This window comes from Gopherus evgoodei, chromosome 6 (genome assembly GCF_007399415.2).
Source record: "Gopherus evgoodei ecotype Sinaloan lineage chromosome 6, rGopEvg1_v1.p, whole genome shotgun sequence".
NCBI classification, from domain to species: domain Eukaryota; kingdom Metazoa; phylum Chordata; order Testudines; family Testudinidae; genus Gopherus; species Gopherus evgoodei.
In genome coordinates, this window is record NC_044327.1 from 102,770,645 (window position 1) to 102,789,667 (window position 19,023).

The following is a 19,023-nucleotide window of genomic DNA, read 5'->3' on the forward strand; positions in this document are numbered from 1 at the left end:
TCTATTAATTCACACATTCTATTTCCTCCATTTGACATTTGCTAGGATCTGGGACAGAGTCCCTCCTGACCTTCCACTAGGACTGCTGTGAGGGGGATCCAAGCCTATATGCTCTGAATACTCTGGGATGCATTAAGCTTTCGGAGCCTCAACAAAGCTCAGCCACTGCCCCATGTTAAGATCCCTAGGCACATTCTCAGGGCACAGACTTCTATCTGACACTCCCCTCTGAGAGTTAGGATCTGCTGTCCAGTTGCCTAGCCCCTCTGAGTGGAGCACTGATACTTCAAACTTCCCAGTACTTAAACACACCTCTCTTTCAAACTCCACCCCAAACTCTAAACTTTTGGTTTGGAGTTTAATTCTCTCAAGAGAATGCAGTAGTTTGTGAAGGATATACAGAAACACTTTGCAAGGTCTAACAGTTTTATGTTATTTTATACTTATATAAAGCAAAGGACAGTACAAATCATACAAAACAACAAATGCTAAACAATGTGATTGCCTCAATTTCCTCATCACTCCAGGGCATTCTTTGAGCCCGCGGTCTGAGCCCATTGGATTGTCCAGTCAGAGGCCATCTGGGCTCAGGAAAGCAGTCAGGGCCCCCTGTACCATGATATTTCTACATGCTGGATGGTCTCTCCCACCTAGACTGTAGAACTGACCCTGAGATCAGCTTCTATCCTTTTAAAACCTTCAGCTTCATGTCAGGTGACACTCTGACCAGTGCCCCCATATCAGCATGAACCCCCGTCAGATGATTGCTGCTGAGGTGACTTCCCCCCGTTAAGCCAGTTTTTCTGGGAAAGGAACCGGTCTTATTCAAAGTGAATAGATTTCCAGTGACTAGATAATTCCACCAGCCTTTGTCATTTTCAACCCACCTTGGAGGCAAACAAATCATGGAGATAGCAAAAGGCTACATATTCAAAATGAAGTTTGCAGCCTGACAGACACACAGTGTACATAATCTAACATGGAACATATCAGTTGTACAGATATAGCCCCAATTCACCACAGACATAACAAGTAGTAATTTTTTTCATTCTTACTATGATGTGAGAATCACTCTTATGTCAATCAGCAACCAAGTGGAAAGATACAGAACCACTCAAACATTAACAAGTTAAAGCAGCAAAGAGTCCTGTGGCACCTCATAGACTAACAGACATTCTGGAGCATGAGCTTCCGTGGGTGAATACCCACTTCGTCGGATGCAATGTATTCACCCACGAAAGCTCATGCACCAAAATATCTGTTAGTCTATAAGGAGCCACAGGACTCTTTGCTGCTTTTACAGATCCAGACTAACACGGCTACCCCTCTGATAATTAACAAGTTAGACACTTAAATTCAGAAATATTGTTTGACATGCATAATAAGATCCACTGCCTATATTATGAGCCCTCAGCTAGGATTAAGCTATCTAAGTCCTTGCTTATTTTGATTTGCTTCAACTTATCTTAACTCCTACTGAGCTTTTCATATTGAAAAGTGCGCAGTCCTTAAATCCTGTTGGATGTCTTTTTTGGATTAAATTTTAAATGCTGATTCTAATTGTAATATGTAGTTTGTTTAAAATTTAATTTTACAACATTTTTTGAAACTGTCTTATCACGTGATAGAGGCTCAGCTTCTCCATTTCACCTGCACAGGAAGTGAGGGTGCCCATTAGGGAGACATTTCAAATTTCCTAATCCTAACCAAGCAGTAGCTCTAATTTACACCATTGGTGTAAGGTCCCACAGCAACCTTATACCTGTGGAAAATAAGGCATTGCAGCGCTCCTCATTCCCAACATGACCACTTTCCCTCTTTACATCAGGGAAGTAGGAACTAACTCTGCTGATACCATCACCATCTGAGAGTTCTGCTATTAAGGAGAACTCTCTGCTGATAGTTCCTGGCTAGTTTAAATCCACTTTGTGCCATTCAAGATCAAGAAGTGCCAAGTGGAGTTACCAGACCTGAGCTTTGCCTCAGATTTGTTAAATACAGAAAAACATGTTACATTTTATAAATATTTTAGCTAAATTTTGCATGAAAATTAAGGCATTTGGCCTAAAAACACTAGTCTTGAAAATGTGTTATTTTTAATCAGATTTTAAGATTCAACTAACTGATTTTAGGTGATACTAAGAAGACTATGTATTAACAAATGCATAGTAACACAACTCCATTTCTTTTTTCGCATTTAAATACACAACCAAAAAATTTAAAAAACTTACACAGACACTGAAGTAATAGAGACTTATCTAAAAAAATTAAGGAAAATGTAAAGAAGCCATGTTGAGAAGAGGTCAAATTACTGTGCTTGCCTGGCTGGTACACAGAATGACCACATGCAGAATATTCATACTCCTCTGATCTAATCAATAAGGTAAGACTGTAAAGAATTCTGTAAGAATTCACTGAAAAAACAAATTGCTACTTAACCACTATGTGGGAGACATCCGACTGATCTTTTAGTACTGCCTTTCGGTCAATGGTTGGAGGTATGTTGAAGAAAATTTGATGTTTCGGAAAGGGAAAATTGAATCATAATAGGAAGACAGAGGAAAGCCTGAAATCAAACCCCATGTCTCAGACATCATATAATATTAGGGTTTTGAAAACACTTACGAAAAAGCATGTATTCTGATCAAGCATAAAGGGAGTTTTAAGAAGACCAATCCTGAATAACAGCAGGTACTAGAACAAATAAAATTCAAAACAGAACCCTTGAATACACAGAACAGAAAGTTGCTCTTGGGAACCTTGCATAGAAAGGGACAAAGCAGAAACAATCTAAGAAAAAGCTAGACAAAGGATGTGAATGTGAAACACAATTATACATTAAACCAATGTAACTCACCAAGCAGTATTTATTGCACATGAGCTCAAAAGCTCCAGGATGGTGCATTTTATATTCTAAAAGTAAAAATAAATATATAGCTAGAAATATATTATGATTAAGAAGTAGATTCAAAACAAACTAGGGCATTTTTTCATGTAGGATATAGATGTTATGATATAACATTATTAGTAAACATCAAGTTTATAGATCTAAAAATTCTCTCTCTCTCTCTCCATATATATATATATATATCTGTTTGTAAAACAACTTTTGTGAAGTCTGTGTATTACAATTACAATAGTGCATGACTAACTTGGTTTTGGAGGAGAAGCAAGTCTCCCATTTAAAAGTAGCTACATTCTTAGACAATATTTGCACATCATAATTTCTCCTCTGCCTTCAAAATTAGGTTAAATGATAAAAACAGAAAAATGAGTTTGAGATAGGTGAAAGGAACACTGTTCTAGTCTAATCTAAACTACAGAAACTGTTATTTTAAAATGGAAAAAAAAATGCAAACTGTGAAAATGAAAACATTCAGAAGTATAGCAGGTATAAGCAGTTATGATGAAGAGTTGATGTATAATGTAATATATATCCCAATTTACATGGACTAACTGAATTTGCTTTTCTGCTAGAGAAAATTGTATTTTAGGTATACAGGTATTGCTCAACTGGAGTGTGCCCAAAAAACTACTACAAAAAAAAATTAACACTGTTTGATCTTTAACTACCAAGTATCATATATCAAAGCCAACTAGTACAGAAGATCACCTGTCTTTGGAAATTGAACTCATGACCTTGTAAGTTCTAAATACTTCATTAAAAAGGAAATAAGCACTTTCGTCAGAATGGCTCAGCACACTAAGAATTAAGCAATCCAAGATCAACTCTAAATTACTATAGTAGCTGTCACAGAACATGTGATGTAAAAAGGACAAGATTGTGGATATTAATTTCTTTAGCAATGGGATCATTTATAAAATGTTCCACTGATGTCAAGTGACGGAATTGTTTTTCACTATTGCGATCTGTTGTAATATAATTTCTGATCAGCAATGTGGTGTGTAACTGGGAAAGGGTATTATGCACTACTCCCTAAACCAGAAGACACACGTCTGGAAATTAATCTCTGATCATAATCCTGAGCTGGCAGATTCTCAGTGCAATAGTGGAAACTTGGATGTTAGAGGGGAAACATTTACTTAATTTAATTTATATCAATTGATTTGGGGATTATCTATTTTTGGAAAGGGTCTTGAGAAATGGGGAGAAAGCTGAAGGTGGAGGGAATTTCAATTAAAACATAGGTGATCTAAGTTTGCTATGTCTGTTTCCTGAATGTCAAACTTCTCCCCTCATACACATACATACATACATTCAGGCCACATCAGTAGTAACTGTAAATAAAAAACTGTGCTCAGTGCTCTCTTTGTAGTAAAAAGAACAAAAGTCCCAGGGTTTAATGCCAACACTGCAAGGAATGAAAGAAGCTCAAGTTCCACAACTAGAGCCCTACAAATCTGTGAATATCTGCTTTATATCTGCACCCGTGAATATCCACAGACCATTTTTGCAGATTGCATGCAGATTTTGTATCCACGCAGGGCTCTATCCATAACCCACCTCTGCAGTAGGAAAGTCTGTGCTTCTTTTCTGGTATAAAACGTATCCTGAATTGTATAAAATTAAACAAAAAACAATAAAAAAACACTAGAAACTTTACATAAATTTTAGGTTATACTACATTACTGCATATCTAGCCTTTCCTCTTGATGTTGCCTCCCTTTTCATTTCATTGAGCATTTATAGTAACATGCACTGTATTGATAGGTCTGGAGATAACACAAGATAGTGAGGGCCACAAAAGCTGGCTTGTAAATTTGTGCATCTTATTCTTGCCTTCCATATCCCCAGAATAGTCCCATTTAAAAACCATTCAGCTAACTGTGTGTGAAATAATCTTCTAAAATGTTATTGGGAAACTTCTTGATTTAACATTTTCAGTCCGCAAGTAAAGCCAACTTATCTGTTTGGCTAGAGAGCCACAATTGCAAAGACTGCTCGCTCGCTCTCTCTCTCTCTCTCTCTCTCTCTCTCTCTCTCTCTCTCTCTCTCTCTCTCTCTCTCTCTCTCTCTCTCTCTCTCTCTCTCTCTCTCTCTCTCTCTCTCTCTCTCTCTCTCTCTCTCTCTCTCTCTCTCTCTCTCTCTCTCTCTCTCTCTCTCTCTCTCTCTCTCTCTCTCTCTCTCTCTCTCTCTCTCTCTCTCTCTCTCTCTCTCTCTCTCTCTCTCTCTCTCTCTCTCTCTCTCTCACACACACACACACACACACACACACCACACACACACACACACACACACACACACACACACACACACACAGCGTTTCACTTTGAAATACTTCAATGAAAGGAAGAAATGCACTGCATTCTGGAAGTAGTAACTAAATGAAACTTACCATTTCGCAGACTTGTCTCCAGTCAGAGTTCACTCTAGACATGACAGTGGGATTATCAAGCTAATAGACCCCCTTGAAATCCTGTCCCGTTTCATTCTTATTCCATCTCCTTTGTCCTGCTTTTCTCCTCCAACCTTTGGCTTCCTTCCTGACCTATAGCTTTTGTCCTCAATTCCACTCCAATCTTATTTCTCTGTCACTATTCCCACCACAATTATCCACCTTGCTGCTTACTTATCACATTTGATTTTAAGTCTTATTATGAATTTGTGGATTTGTTTCCAGCTCCAATATGTTCAGCTGCTGCAGACCTGCATTTTACAGTACTGAGAGTGGAACAATCATCATGACACTTTAGTATGCTTCATTTAGTGTTGCATCCAGACAACACGCACAATGGTGCAATCCCACATCCAGGAATTAACATTAACTGAACATCCAAAAAAAGTCAGGTTGTGTTGTAAATATCATTAGAGTTCTTAAGACAGAATTTGGCCAGACTACAGTAGTCAATAGTTCCAGTTGGACTTCTGGTGGAACATTAGGGTTTGCAGCATATTTGCTTTTGATCTTTAACCTCATTACACTATATCAGTAAGATTTAAAATCTCTCAGAGATAACACAGAATATAAAAAGTATTACCTCTTTCTTTACGAACAGTCTAATCACATTGCTCTTTTGTTGTGGACAAAACTGTGAAATAATTAACTTCTATCATGCACATTTTCCTTTGGCTTGAAACAAATGACCAATTGCAATGCATGTTACCTCCTGCTAGGGTCTCCTATTATCGTTTTACAGAGTGTTACGTCAAACATCTAGATACAACAAACTTTCTAGGACACATTTGAAAATAATCATTATGTAAAACTAATTTAGAAAACAAGCCTGATATATATAGCGGAGAACATTATATAATGTAAATATCTACTCTCTTGGGACAATAATACTTTAGACAGATGAGGGATACATTACTGTATGTTATTAGCACATAAGGTGATTTTACTGTAGTTTATTTTGAGACAAATTAAACTATATTTTCACTCCACCTTTTTCCTCTCCAGACTTCATGTATCTTAATTTCCCCTTCTTATTTTCTATGTATAGCTAATTTCTGTACTTGCTCTTCTGCTTAATCTAGAGTACTGAGAAAGACACATTTAAAAAAAAAAACCCAAATAGTTTATTTTTCTATAATTTTCTTACGGTCCCCTGTTCTCTTAGTTACTGCATTATTCCCTTCCTCCACCCCAGCTGATTTTTCTTTATATTTTTTCTTTTTCCTCTGTTGTAGTCTCTCTCTATGCTCTTGCCTTTTGAGCAGCTATTAGCTCCTTAAAAGGACTACCTGCTAATGCTGACTAGTTTCTAAAGTGGAATAAACCCCTAAGGCAAAACTAGTGCTCAGGATGCAAAGGTTACTCTTACTATAAATTCCAATTCAAAACACAGGCAACAATATTGAGAGTACAACCTGTGGCTTCTCATTTTCAACACAATCACATCTACATTTAGACAAAACATCACTATTGTGAAACTGCACTTCAGACAATTTTCAGAGCGCATATAAAAGATTCCTTGAATGCATCACAGTAGTGTCAGACTACTGCAGGAAAAAGCTCTACGTTGTTGTTTTAAAAAAGGATTACAAAAAAATAAGTCACTCATTTTTCACCGCATTAGGCCTTCAAATATCTAAAAAGAATGCCTTATTTCATTACTATAATCATGTACAGTCTCTCAATTATGTTGTTTTAATGTCTCCCAAACAGCTTCTGTGCACGAAGTATCGAAGATTAAAAGATCTACTTAAATGTCAATTAAAACCTAATATTTATTTACATTAATACAAATTTTATCATTAGCATTTTGTGGGAGCCTTTTTACTTTGTTAGATTGATATTAAGATGGCAACTGGGAAAAGTATACAAATATTAAGGAGCGTAAATTTCATGAAAGATATGCCTTCAATTATTTATTTAAAAGTAAACTGTAAATTTAGAGTCAAATTTTTAAAATAGTGAATTAAAGTTCAGTATGAAAATAAACTTCTATATTACTAGTCCAGTCTTATAAACAGCTGCAAGAAACGTTTGCCCACACGAATTCTGTGGCTGCCTACAGTCTGTCTAGCACAGTCAAAAATTAATTTACTTTCTCTACATCAGTTGCAGGTCTAGGGAAGATTCAGACAGCAATAAATCACAGCAGATGGAGGTGCCTTGTTATCAAAATAGTATCTAAATATACCATATTGACCAGCAAGGAACAATGTCACCTTGAATACATAATAGATCAATTTATACATATTTTTAGTTTAAAGAGACCTCTCAGGTCCCTAAGTATATCTGACATAAACTTTAGTTCTAATTTTAAAATCTGAATATATGTTAAGAAGGGGAAATTCATTTTTGACCTTATCACCTGCTAGATTGACCTATTTTATTTAGTTACAGAAGACTATATATGACACTTCTGGGCAACCTTGAGATACACGTTTGTAAAGTAGTTAGATTTAAGTTCTTACAAGAAGATGACAATGAACCTCATTATAGAAACAAAACATTTAACCGTGTGACAGTGCCTTGCTTTCACTTAACTGAACTAAAACTTTTTTAAAAAATTGAAATTCCTCACATTTTTGTAACAGGATGAAAGTAACGTAAACGCAGACAATTCTTAAAGAAAATGTTTATATCACCACAGGACTCAATCAAATCTACTAAGAATCCTAGATAAAATGGGGCAGAGAGTAAAGGCACTGCACAGATTTCACTCAGTAGTCTATACTAATATAGGTTTAAGCTTCCCTATAAAAGTATATAAAGCTTCTCAGGATGACCGTAAACATGGTTTTTCATTCCCACAACCCGGTCAATAATAGGAAAGTTAACAGTACGTGCAAAAGTTGATTCCCCCCCTCCCCCACACACACACGTTAAAATATGGAGTCTATATGAAAATTGTTAATTTTTAGTTTCTAAAGTACCAGCAATGCACAAAAAAGCACTGTAAGGAAACTATTTTGGCATACAAATGATCTGAATATCAAAAATAAGTGAAACAGCTACGAATAGGATTAAGTCTTTCCTTCATCCACATACATAAATAGTGTAAGTAAGAAAGAACCCATTTCTTTAATATTTCCACAAATTTATGCTATGTAAAACCCTGTTTTGAAGCTTACTTAAATAAATGGGAAAATTTTATGGTTTAGAACATGGAAGTAGTACCATACTAACTGCCTTATCTGTAGTACAAATTATGTATACAGAGGCAACATGATAGCTGTTTTCAAATAAACATTTAACTCCTTGGCTGTCCCCTAAGTTAACACTTTAGCACAGCCTTGTCCTACTCTCATATCTTTTTAACATATTGAGGTGACAGTCATGAGAGAGTACACAGGTATTAACACAATCACAGTTATCACATTGGTTTGCTTTTATTTCCAATAAAAATAAAAGTTTTAGATACTCATCCACAGCCTGTTCTGTCTCATGCTGCGACGAACCATAAAAAGCATCCTAAAGAGGTAGCAAGCACTGTTTTCTCACACATTTTACATTTAATTATCCAGAATTTCCATTAAAAAAGTTATTTTGGGCCATACCAATTCTGATGCTAACCTTACTTGGAAAATGATCGCTTTGGAGGCAACAGTTCCTACCAGTCACAGAAAACAAGCAGCACCCAAAAAGCTGTCTTTTTGGCTTTTCTGATTACATATTGAGGTAAATATTGTCTGGAGTTGAAATCTGCAGTGGAAAACTGTGACTCCACAGTTGACTTGAGTTATAATGCCCAAGGTCACAGGAGACATCTACTGAAGGTCATTTTTGTAACCCAAAAGGCAATATTTTTCCCACTATAAACTAAAAACTTGGTGTCTTTTCCCCTTCTAAGGATATTTAGGGAGACAAAAAGGTGCAACTAGATGTAATGAAAAGTAGTTAAGAACAGGAAATTTAGCCTGAAAACAATGAGATCTCTTTCTGGCCAGATTTATCAGTCTGTGAAACAGTTCCTCCAAAAAAATGATAGAAGCCCCAATACTATATTAATTTAAGATCTAGTATACAGAGAGCACTAGAAAATAGACTGTTTGGAAAAATTTGTACTACCAAGGAAGTAAAATAGATGACATAAAAGGTGTTCTACCATCACCCTAACTTCTATCATCAGGGCCCTGCATATGCCAATTCCCCTGAAAGTATTTGGAAATTTGCCCAATGGCAGCAGAATTCTGGGTTTTGGCTGCTGAATTTATTATTTTAGTGAAGCTATAAGCTCAACATTTTGTTCTCCCTATTCCTGGGTCAGGACACGGGTACAGTTTCTTCTTTCCATGCAGCTTTTACCACAAGAGGGAATGAATTACATAAGTAGAGCATTCTCACACCCTTACTGCCCATAAAAGCAGAAGCCAAAAAGCAGGACAATAACTCTCCTGGCTCATCAGGACCAATATGTGTACTATGGGAGAGAACATGGAAGTTGCAGGGCCAAGCCAATGTGCTGAAGGTCTCAGTCAGAGCTCTGTCTCACATAGGATGCAAATATGCAGGGCTGGATAAAGCAATCTGGAGTCCTGAGAACACCACTACATGGGGCCTTGCATGGCTCCCTCACAAACCAGAGCGTCACTCATCCTCCATCGGGAGTGGCAAGGGCCCCCCTCCTCTCTTACAGAGTTTGTAGTATGCTTCTCATCCAGGCTCCAGCACTTCAATTTTAATCCAGTCACTGACTTGTGTGGCACTGTGTATCTTTATTTTCTCAACTACAACGGAAGATAGCTACTTGACCTTCAGAAGAGAGTTGAGGATTAAAGTTTATGTAATGTTATGAAAATATAAAGTGTTTATTATTAGTCTCAGACAATGCCAAATGGAAAGAATGTTAGTCACAGACACTCCTACAGACACACTAACAACTACAACAGATATACCCATAGTGTTAAACAAATCCGCGGGGCGGAGGGGATTACTAACTTTGGCCATGGCTACATTGGTGCTTTACAGTGCTGCAACTTTCTAGCTCAGGGGTGTGAAAAAAACACCCCCCTGAGCACTGCAAGATACAGCGCTGTAAAGCATCAGTGTAAACAGTGCCACAGCGCTGCAAGCGCGGCTCCCAGAGCAGCAAGCTAAACCTGATGAGGATGTGGAGTACATGCAGTGCTGGGAGAGCTCTCTCCCAGTGCTGGTGCTGCGACTACACTCACACTTCAAAGTGCTCCCGCGGCAGCCCTTTGAAGTTTCGAGTGCAGCCATAACCTAAATCTTCTGTTCCTGCTATGTCCTCTGACAAAAGAACAATTTTAAAAGAATCTCTCCTGAAGAACAGTATTCTAACAATCTTATTTAAATAAAAATATAACTTCTGATATGTCTTTTGCATTATTGACACAGCAGATATTTTCAAAGCCTATGTCTACATTTGCATTAAGAAAGGCTTCCCGGTGCTCACTCTAAATCTGATGATGGCATATCTTCTCTAAGATGCTGTACCTGAAACAGGTTAGCAATTGTCATACACTAATATTAGATGCAGCTGTGTACTTCCTGCAACATGCTAGCCATTCCCAAATTGAAAAATCTCAGCTATGGTAAATGACCCAATACGCCTTTCCAATATTCTTCCACCTATTAGTTAAAGAGAAAAAATTGTAAAAACCAAGATAGCCACAGGTTCTTGAATTCATTTAATACTAGATACAACTATCTCCTCAAAGTCCCAATTATGGAGAAATTTAAATAATCCATCAATAACCAGGTGGGGGAGGGATAGCTCAGTGGTTTGAGCATTGGCCTGCTAAACCCAGGCTTGTGAGTTCAATCCTTGAGGGGGCCATTTAGGTAACTGGGGTAAAAATCTGTCTGGGGATTGGTCCCGCTTTGAGCAGGGGGTTGGACTAGATGACCTCCTGAGGTACCTTCCAATCCTGATATTATGTGATTCTATGATATCAAGAGAACATGAGTAATTAATATGATTCATCTGCCAACTGACAGAGAATAACACGTCAATTGATTGCTTATTACTAGTTATTTGTATTCTGGTATAGGTCTTCACTGTGCTAGGCACTGTATAAATACTATTCTCTCTTTGCATAAAATATCAATGAATCTGGTCCCCAAGATCTGCTTTACAATCACAGTATCAAACATTCAACTGCAAGATATGCATAGGTGTATCTCAGGTACAGTTAACATACCTAGGCTTAGTTCTGGGTGTGCTGAGGTGAGCCACTAGTGAGAAAACAAACAAACATTTTTCTTGCTGTTGTTGTGGGTTTTTTTTTAACATATATATAAAAATCCATATTTTAAAAGAGAAATTGGAATAAATATTTGTCCTATCCTATGATTTATAAAAGCAGCAAAGAATCCTGTGGCACCTTATAGACTAACAGACGTTTTGGAGCATGAGCTTTCGTGGGTGAATACCCACTTCCTCAGATGCATGAAAGCTCATGCTCCAAAACGTCTGTTAGTCTATAAGGTGCCACAGGATTCTTTGCTGCTTTTACAGATCCAGACTAACACGGCTACCCTCTGATACTATGATTTATAGTGACCTTTTGAGTATTACCTTCAGAGTCAAAATATTGTTACAAATCCACTATGCCATAGTTAAGAAAAAAGCGACATCACTGCTTGTAGAACTTCAGTATATAGTGATTTGTTTGACATTGTAGTTATTCCAAACAACTGGAGAAGCACAAACTAACACACACTATTTTAAGAGGTGTGCCAACATGACTGTAGTACAAACAAGAAAGCAACCAAAATTCATTAAACACAAAAGAGTGGGAAAAAAAATCTGTTTTCCAAATGAAAAAAATAAAATTTGGCACAGAAGTTTATATATCTGAAAGGAAGCATGTCTTAACAGAATTGAGAGCACAGAATTTGGAGCTAGGCAATATAAGTTATTTTGCTACTGACTCACTCTGTGACCTTGGCCAAACCAATAAACAAATCTGGTCCAAATTTTCATATTTGGGCACCTAAACCCACACAAATTACTGCAACTCTGACATTATAATAAAAAAGGCTGACAAATGAGGTGCTGTAGTCATCATGAATCGGTCAGGGTATGAATAACAGGCTGCTAGGCAACTCTCTGACACCACATTCTACAGGCCATTACCCTCTGATATCACCAAGGGGTTCCAAAAGAAACTACAGCATCTGCTCAAGAAACTCCCTGAAGAAGCACAGGAACAAATCTCCACAGACACACCCCTAGGGCCCTGACCAGGGGTATTCTGTCATCTACCCAAGATCCATAAACATGGGAATTCTGGATGCCTTGTCATCTCAGGCATTGGCACCCTGACAGCAGGATTGTCTGTCTATGTAGACTCCCTCCTCAGGCCCTATGCTAGCACTCCCAGCTATCTTTGAGACACCACTGACTTCCTGGGGAAACTACAATCCATTGGTGATCTTCCAGAAAACACCATCCTAGCCACTATTGATGCAGAAGCCCTCTACACCAACATTCCACACAAAGATGGACTACAAACCATCAGGAACAGTATCCCCGATAATGTCACGGCAAACCTGTGGATGAACTTTGTGACTTTGTCCTCACTCACAACTATTTCAGATTTGGGGATGATTTATACTTTCAAGTCAGAAGCACTGCTATGGGTACCCACATGGCCACAAAGTATGCCAACAAATGGATGACTTAGAACAACGCTTCCTCAGCTCTCATCCCCTAGCACTCCTACCTACTCTACTTGTGCTACATTTATGACCCCTGAGAAGGAGGCCCTTGAGGAATTCCACCATGATTTCAACAATTTCCATCCCACCATGGACCTCAGCCAGTCCACATAAGAGATCCACTTCCTGGTCACTACAGTGCAAATATGTGATGGTCACATAAACATCACCCTATACCAGAAACCTGCTGACTGCTACACTTACCTACATGCCTCTAGCTTTCATCCACACTACATCACACAATCCATTGTTTATAGCCAACCCATAAGATATAACGGCATTTGCTTCAGTCCCTCAGACAAACACCTACAGGATCTCTATCAAGGGTTCTTAAAATACTCACCTGGGGAAGTGAAGAAACAGACTGACAGAGCCAGAAGGGTACCCAGAAGTCATAATGTAAAGGTACAAATATATATATCAAGAAGTTATTAAAAGGAGAACCAAGACAACAGGCAGGCCGAGGGGAATGTAGTGTCCAGAAACTCATTAAAAGAAACCAGTACTGGCCAATCCCGTACGCAGGACAAACCTTCTCATTTACTTTAATAAAAAGTTTTAGTTATACAAGGAGCGAATGATCAAGACGTAAGAGAACTCTTGCCACCCTCAGACTCTGAAGATTTTGGCAAATCCTGCTACATTATTTCTATATCTAATTAAATAGACAAAAGTTGCATCCAGCTACAAGACAGAAAAGTCCTTGTATGAATATCAGGTGAAGTCTGAAACTCCTATCTTCATCTCTTGATGATTTCAACTAGAATAAGAAAATCCTAGAAAAAATTTAGTTTAGATGTAGTCTCTGTAGATTTTTCTTCCAAGCCCTCAAAAAATTTTATCTTATGACAATTTCAATACAAGACATCAAGAAGACTGAGGCCTAAGCAAATTATTATTGTTTTGTTAAAAGCAGCAAAGTTGAGATATAACACCTTAAAATCAAGCGCATTATGAAGGTGTACTGACACTATCATCATAATTCAGTATCTTTTGGGCACACTGTCTTCTTCAGGTGGGATGTGTGTCAAAATACCAGGACCCTGATCCTGAAAGTTGCTGTATATGGGCACATGGGTGCACCCATGCAGAGCTCACTGAAGGATTCGAATGCAGCTGCTGTTAAAATTCCGACAGCAAAGATATTTTTGATACAACTATTTGGGTGGCATTTGACTGCAATGCTACAATTTCAATTAAGAAATGCTATTATTTCAATTAAGAAATGCTATTTTTAGGAGGTTCTGCGACCGTACACCTACACATACTCTTATGTAAAAAGGGAAGATCGGGTAAAACAGCAGAGTAAAATTTTCACAACTACCACTACTAAAGTGTAAGTTCTTCCCACCATGGCCGGATTTAGAGGCAGGAGACTGCCTGGGGTGCCGGGCTTGGGGGATGCCGGTTCAGGTTCCTATTTTTGCTGTTAGCTACAAAAGGGAAAATAGAATGTTCCAAGTAAAATGTTTCAGGTATTCCGTACGTAGACTGATTTTCGCTAATGTCCTAGAATGTTCTGGACCTTCGCAGAATCTTGTGGAACCTTCCAAAATTTCTGAGAACTACATTTTCCGCAAACCTCCTAGAATGCTGTCAGCCATCCCCTCATGGGTATATAAGGGGCGGGGCATTGCCAGTCAGTCTTATATGACAGGGATTAATTATGTATCAAAATCGTGAAATCGGCTGCAAATAAAATTAAAAAAAAAAGGCATTCAAAAGTTTAACAAATGGAAGGGGAACATGCTGAAGACACTCCTCACCTGGGACGTCATTTGCTCTAGGGCAGGCCCTGCTTCCAGCATCACTTTTCTGGGCTCCTGAGGAATTTTTATGTAATTTGCTCCAATAAGCTTCTCACATGCATTATACTTTCCTCTTATTCTACTTAAGTGCGATTTGATTTAAACAAATAGAAGGGTTTTAAAAAAAAACCTCAACAGAAAATGGTCACAACTTGGTATCTATGAAGCTAGATGCCCTAATTTCAATTTATTTGTGAAGAATTATGGGGGTCCTGAATCTTCTGGGACTCTGACACCCTGTGTTCTGCTTGGTCTAAAAAAACAGAGATAAAAAAACATGAATGCTGTTTCAGGCTGAACTCAGAATTTCCTTGATTGTGGGTGTCAATCTTAAAATCATTTAGAATCAGGCCTTGATCCTCCAATTCATTGTGCACCAGTCAACTGCTGTGCCCATGAAGCGCCCCAGAAATGTAAGGGGGCTCTGTGTGCACATAGCAATCCATGGTCAGGCAACGAACTGTGTACCGTAAAGTATTACGAACCCTGAACTCCTCACAGAATAAAGGTCCTATTTTCCTTTTTCACTTATATGACTCCCCCCACCATTACAACAGTAATTGAGTGCCTCACGTCTGCAAAACACCTGAGAGGTAGAAAAGTACTATTATGCTGATAGGAGACTAAGAAACAAAGAGACCAAGTGACTTGCCCAAGGTAACATACAAGAAGTTAAAGGCAGAGAAGAGAATTGAACCTGGGACTCCCAGTCCCAGAGAGTGCACTATCCACCATTCTTCTTCTTAAGTATAAACAAAGGTCATTTTGCATAGTTAAATAAAAACCTCAAGTATTTAGCATTAAAAAAAAAAGCTTTTTCAGTGCTCTCTTTATTTTAGAATCTCTTCCTAGGTGTAATTTTAACTCATGTTTCACCTTTGTGCATAAGAAGGTATTAATAACTCAAGTTTTTGTTAACAGATTCTAAAGAATTTCACAACAGATGCAGGAATAATTTTACACAGTGCTCAACTGCTGTCACCTCAAGGAGGAGGACATCAACTAAAAGGACAATCAGAGCACCAAAACAACAGAGAAAGTTAACATGATCAAGGACACTCATCCAAAAAAGACCATAGATCCCTGATGTTCCACAGAGGCTCTTCTTGTTTTTGAGATACACCTGGGGAGAAACCTCCCTCGCAGCGAGGCGCACGGAACTCATTTTCTCCCCTGAAGTAGAAGAAAGGGCCCCAAGATAAGAAACTTTGGTCAGAGGAAGTGCCCAGGTGAACAGCCGCTCTATTTGATCTGTAACACCAGAAGGGTGAACTAAAGCAAAAGCACAGCAGGAGGGCAGGGGAATCATACCGGGGGCGGAATAAGGAACACCACCACGCTCTGTCTTCCTCACAGTTCGGCAGGCGGCCATCGCCCGCGGAAACTGGGCACGTTAGGCCTGTATTTCAGCAGCGCCGAGCAAAGCCCAGGTGGCAGAAGCGCTGAGGCCGGGCCGCTGGCAAGCACGGCTGCGGCCTCCTGCCCGGGGAGGGAGGAACGGGAAAGGCCCCGGGAACCCCTCCCCCGTGCAGGGGCTGCGAGCGCCGCTCACACTGAGCCCCACGGGGGTGCTCGCTCTCCCCGGCGGGGACGGAGCTTGGGCCGGAGCCGGCGCCCCGCTGACAACAACAGGCCGCAGGGTCCGCGGCCGGAGGCCGTCATACCCCGCCCTCCGGACCGGGAGGGGTGTCCAGGGCCCCAGTTACCTGGCCGGAGTCAGGCAGGCAGCGAACGCGCCTCTCCCCCTCGCAAGCTGCCTCCGAGCCGCTGACAGTGACAACGCCGCCGCCATGCTGGTGGTGCCAGAACCGCTGCGAAACGGCGGCCTCCCAGGGCCAAAACTTCTCCGCCCAGAGAGGAAACGCGAAGGCGCTAATCATCAGCTACCTCTCGACAAGCGGGGGATGTCGGGAGGGGGAGAGGGAATGGCAAAGAGGGCGGGGAGGGGAGGGATATCAGGCAGGGAGATGCCTCGATCTTTCCGAGTTTTTACATCCAAGCCCCTACATTGTAAAATAAAGAAGTCTAGGTATTCTCGGTGTTTCAAAAAATCCCAGACCCTGACAAAGTGTGGTGCAAATGCACTACAAATTGTTGCAAATTGGCACCTAGGAATTTTTGGGCCTATTCCTCTCTTAATTATATGTCATAAACAGAGAACAAAAGAATGCTCCTCTTACACAAACAATTCAGACCCTGATGCATCTGGAAGCAACGTCATTACAAATATCCAGATTTAGCACCTGGATCCTGCCAGATACAGCTAAATTTTGGCTACAAACCCATTTTATCATCTAAATGTAGTAGATGTGCAGCTTTTCTAGTCAGCTAAAATAATCCATATTCCAACATGTTGACAGGGGTGCAGGAACAATTTTTATAGTGGGAGTGCTGAAAGTCATTGAACAAAACTATATAAACCTTGCATCTGATGGAAACCACTTCAAGCTAGGGGGTGCTACCGAACCCCCAGCAGCCCTAGTTCCAGCACCTATGCATGTTGTGGTTCACTTTCTACAATGAATGACATTAGAACCACTAATATCTCTTAAAGGAGGAGTGAATTTTTTTACTTCATCACAGTAACCAGGGAGGTAAATTAAGCTACTGACATATATATGTTGTAGCCAAGAACATAGTATGTTGATAAAGATATAGAAGAATTCCTGTAAAGGAAAACTCAAATGCAGTTGGTTAGTAATAATACTGTTTGGGTCTTCCTGCCAAAACCACGTGAACCTTGACAGATTCAGTTGCTGGATACATGTTTGTGTGGTTCTGCGGTACCATTGTATACTGAGATCTGAATTATTCGGAAGGGCTACAGGGAATTATTTAGATGGTAAAAATGGTCCATACTGCCAAAAAGCTAACAAGACCAGGAAGATATGGGTGACAAATTAGAATTTTTGCAGCTTTCTTGTACCAGAATGTGACGTGTCCTGATTTTTTTTTTGGTGAAATAGTAGGGACAACACTTGTTCTCAAAATTGACTATACAACTTCTGGGTTTGTGGCCAGCATTTGGCAGGTTCTGAAATGACCCAGATGCCAAATCCAAGTTTTTGCAGTGCTGATTTACTGGGGCATACTAGTGTTTAGATTTGTAAGGTGCAGCCGGAGCAGCTAAAGCTAAAGATCTATTTAGTGGAACTTTGAAGATTGGAACAAAAAACTGGCAGGGCCCAGGTGCTAGATTCAAACTCTTTGGGACTATTGTATTGGGATCTGTTGGGGTCTGGGTATTTTATTTTGTTGTTGAGAAAGTAGGAGCAGGAGCAGCCACACTTGTTCTCTTTTTAAACAATGGACTTCTTGAGGTGAGACCCACAACTGGACAGATCTATCATACTGGGTTGCAGTGCTATCATACTGGGACGTGCTGGGTACATATTTTTTTTCCCCCATAGCAGTTGATTCTACATTTGTGCAGTAGAATTAGGAGGGATGAAACCAAAAATTGAGGCGCCAGATCCAGGGTTCTGTGACCCTGTCATGCCAGGATGTGTACTAATTTTATTGGTGCAGCAGGAGCAGCTATACGTGTTCTCTGTTTAGGAATTATAATTTAAGAGATGGTTGTCAAAAATTGGCTGGATCCAGTAATATCCTAGAGTCAGATCCAGGGTTTTGCAATGCTGTTGCACTGATTGAGGCATTAAGGTTAGAGCTAGTCAAACAAAATTTCATAATTTTTTTTTGCATTGCTTCAGTCGCCTGATTGATCCATAGCAAATCCTTAACTTAGGTCTGGGCTGTACACAGAAGTTGCACCTGCTTAATTAAAGATATGATATTGTACTGATTTAGTTAAATTGGTTCCGTTTATTGTGGACACTCTTACATCATTTTCAAACAGGTTTACCTTGGTTTAGCTGATGATGTGTATCCACACATAAAGTTGCACCACTTTAACTAAACCTGTGCAACATCATTCCTTTCGTTAAACTGATGCAACTTCTATGTGCAGTCCAGACCTAAGTTAACTACTTAGAAAATGTATGTGTTTCATGCATCCAAAAAGAGAATTCAGCTAAAGTCTTTATTTTTGAGACAGCAGCAAAACAGGAATTACTTTGGGAACGTCCACACTCTAATGAAGACTTGAACATTTCATTTATAATGCTGGCTACAGGCTGGTCTATTATCACAGTTGCACTATGGAAAACAATCTG

General features: G+C 39.4%; 1 protein-coding gene across 2 annotated transcripts in view; it reads right to left on the minus strand.

The window, feature by feature from the left end:
* The window catches only part of NDUFS4 (NADH:ubiquinone oxidoreductase subunit S4), a 59,195-nt gene extending 42,452 nt beyond the window's left edge, over nucleotides 1-16,743 (minus strand). The window contains exon 1 of one of the 2 annotated variants that reach the window (XM_030567024.1): nucleotides 16,555-16,743. In XM_030567024.1, the coding sequence (XP_030422884.1) occupies nucleotides 16,555-16,728 (174 nt within the window). In that variant the 5' untranslated portion in view covers nucleotides 16,729-16,743. The remainder of the gene's footprint in view (nucleotides 1-16,554) is intronic. The other variant, XM_030567025.1, reaches the window with a different exon arrangement.
* Between the last annotated feature and the right edge of the window lie 2,280 nt (nucleotides 16,744-19,023).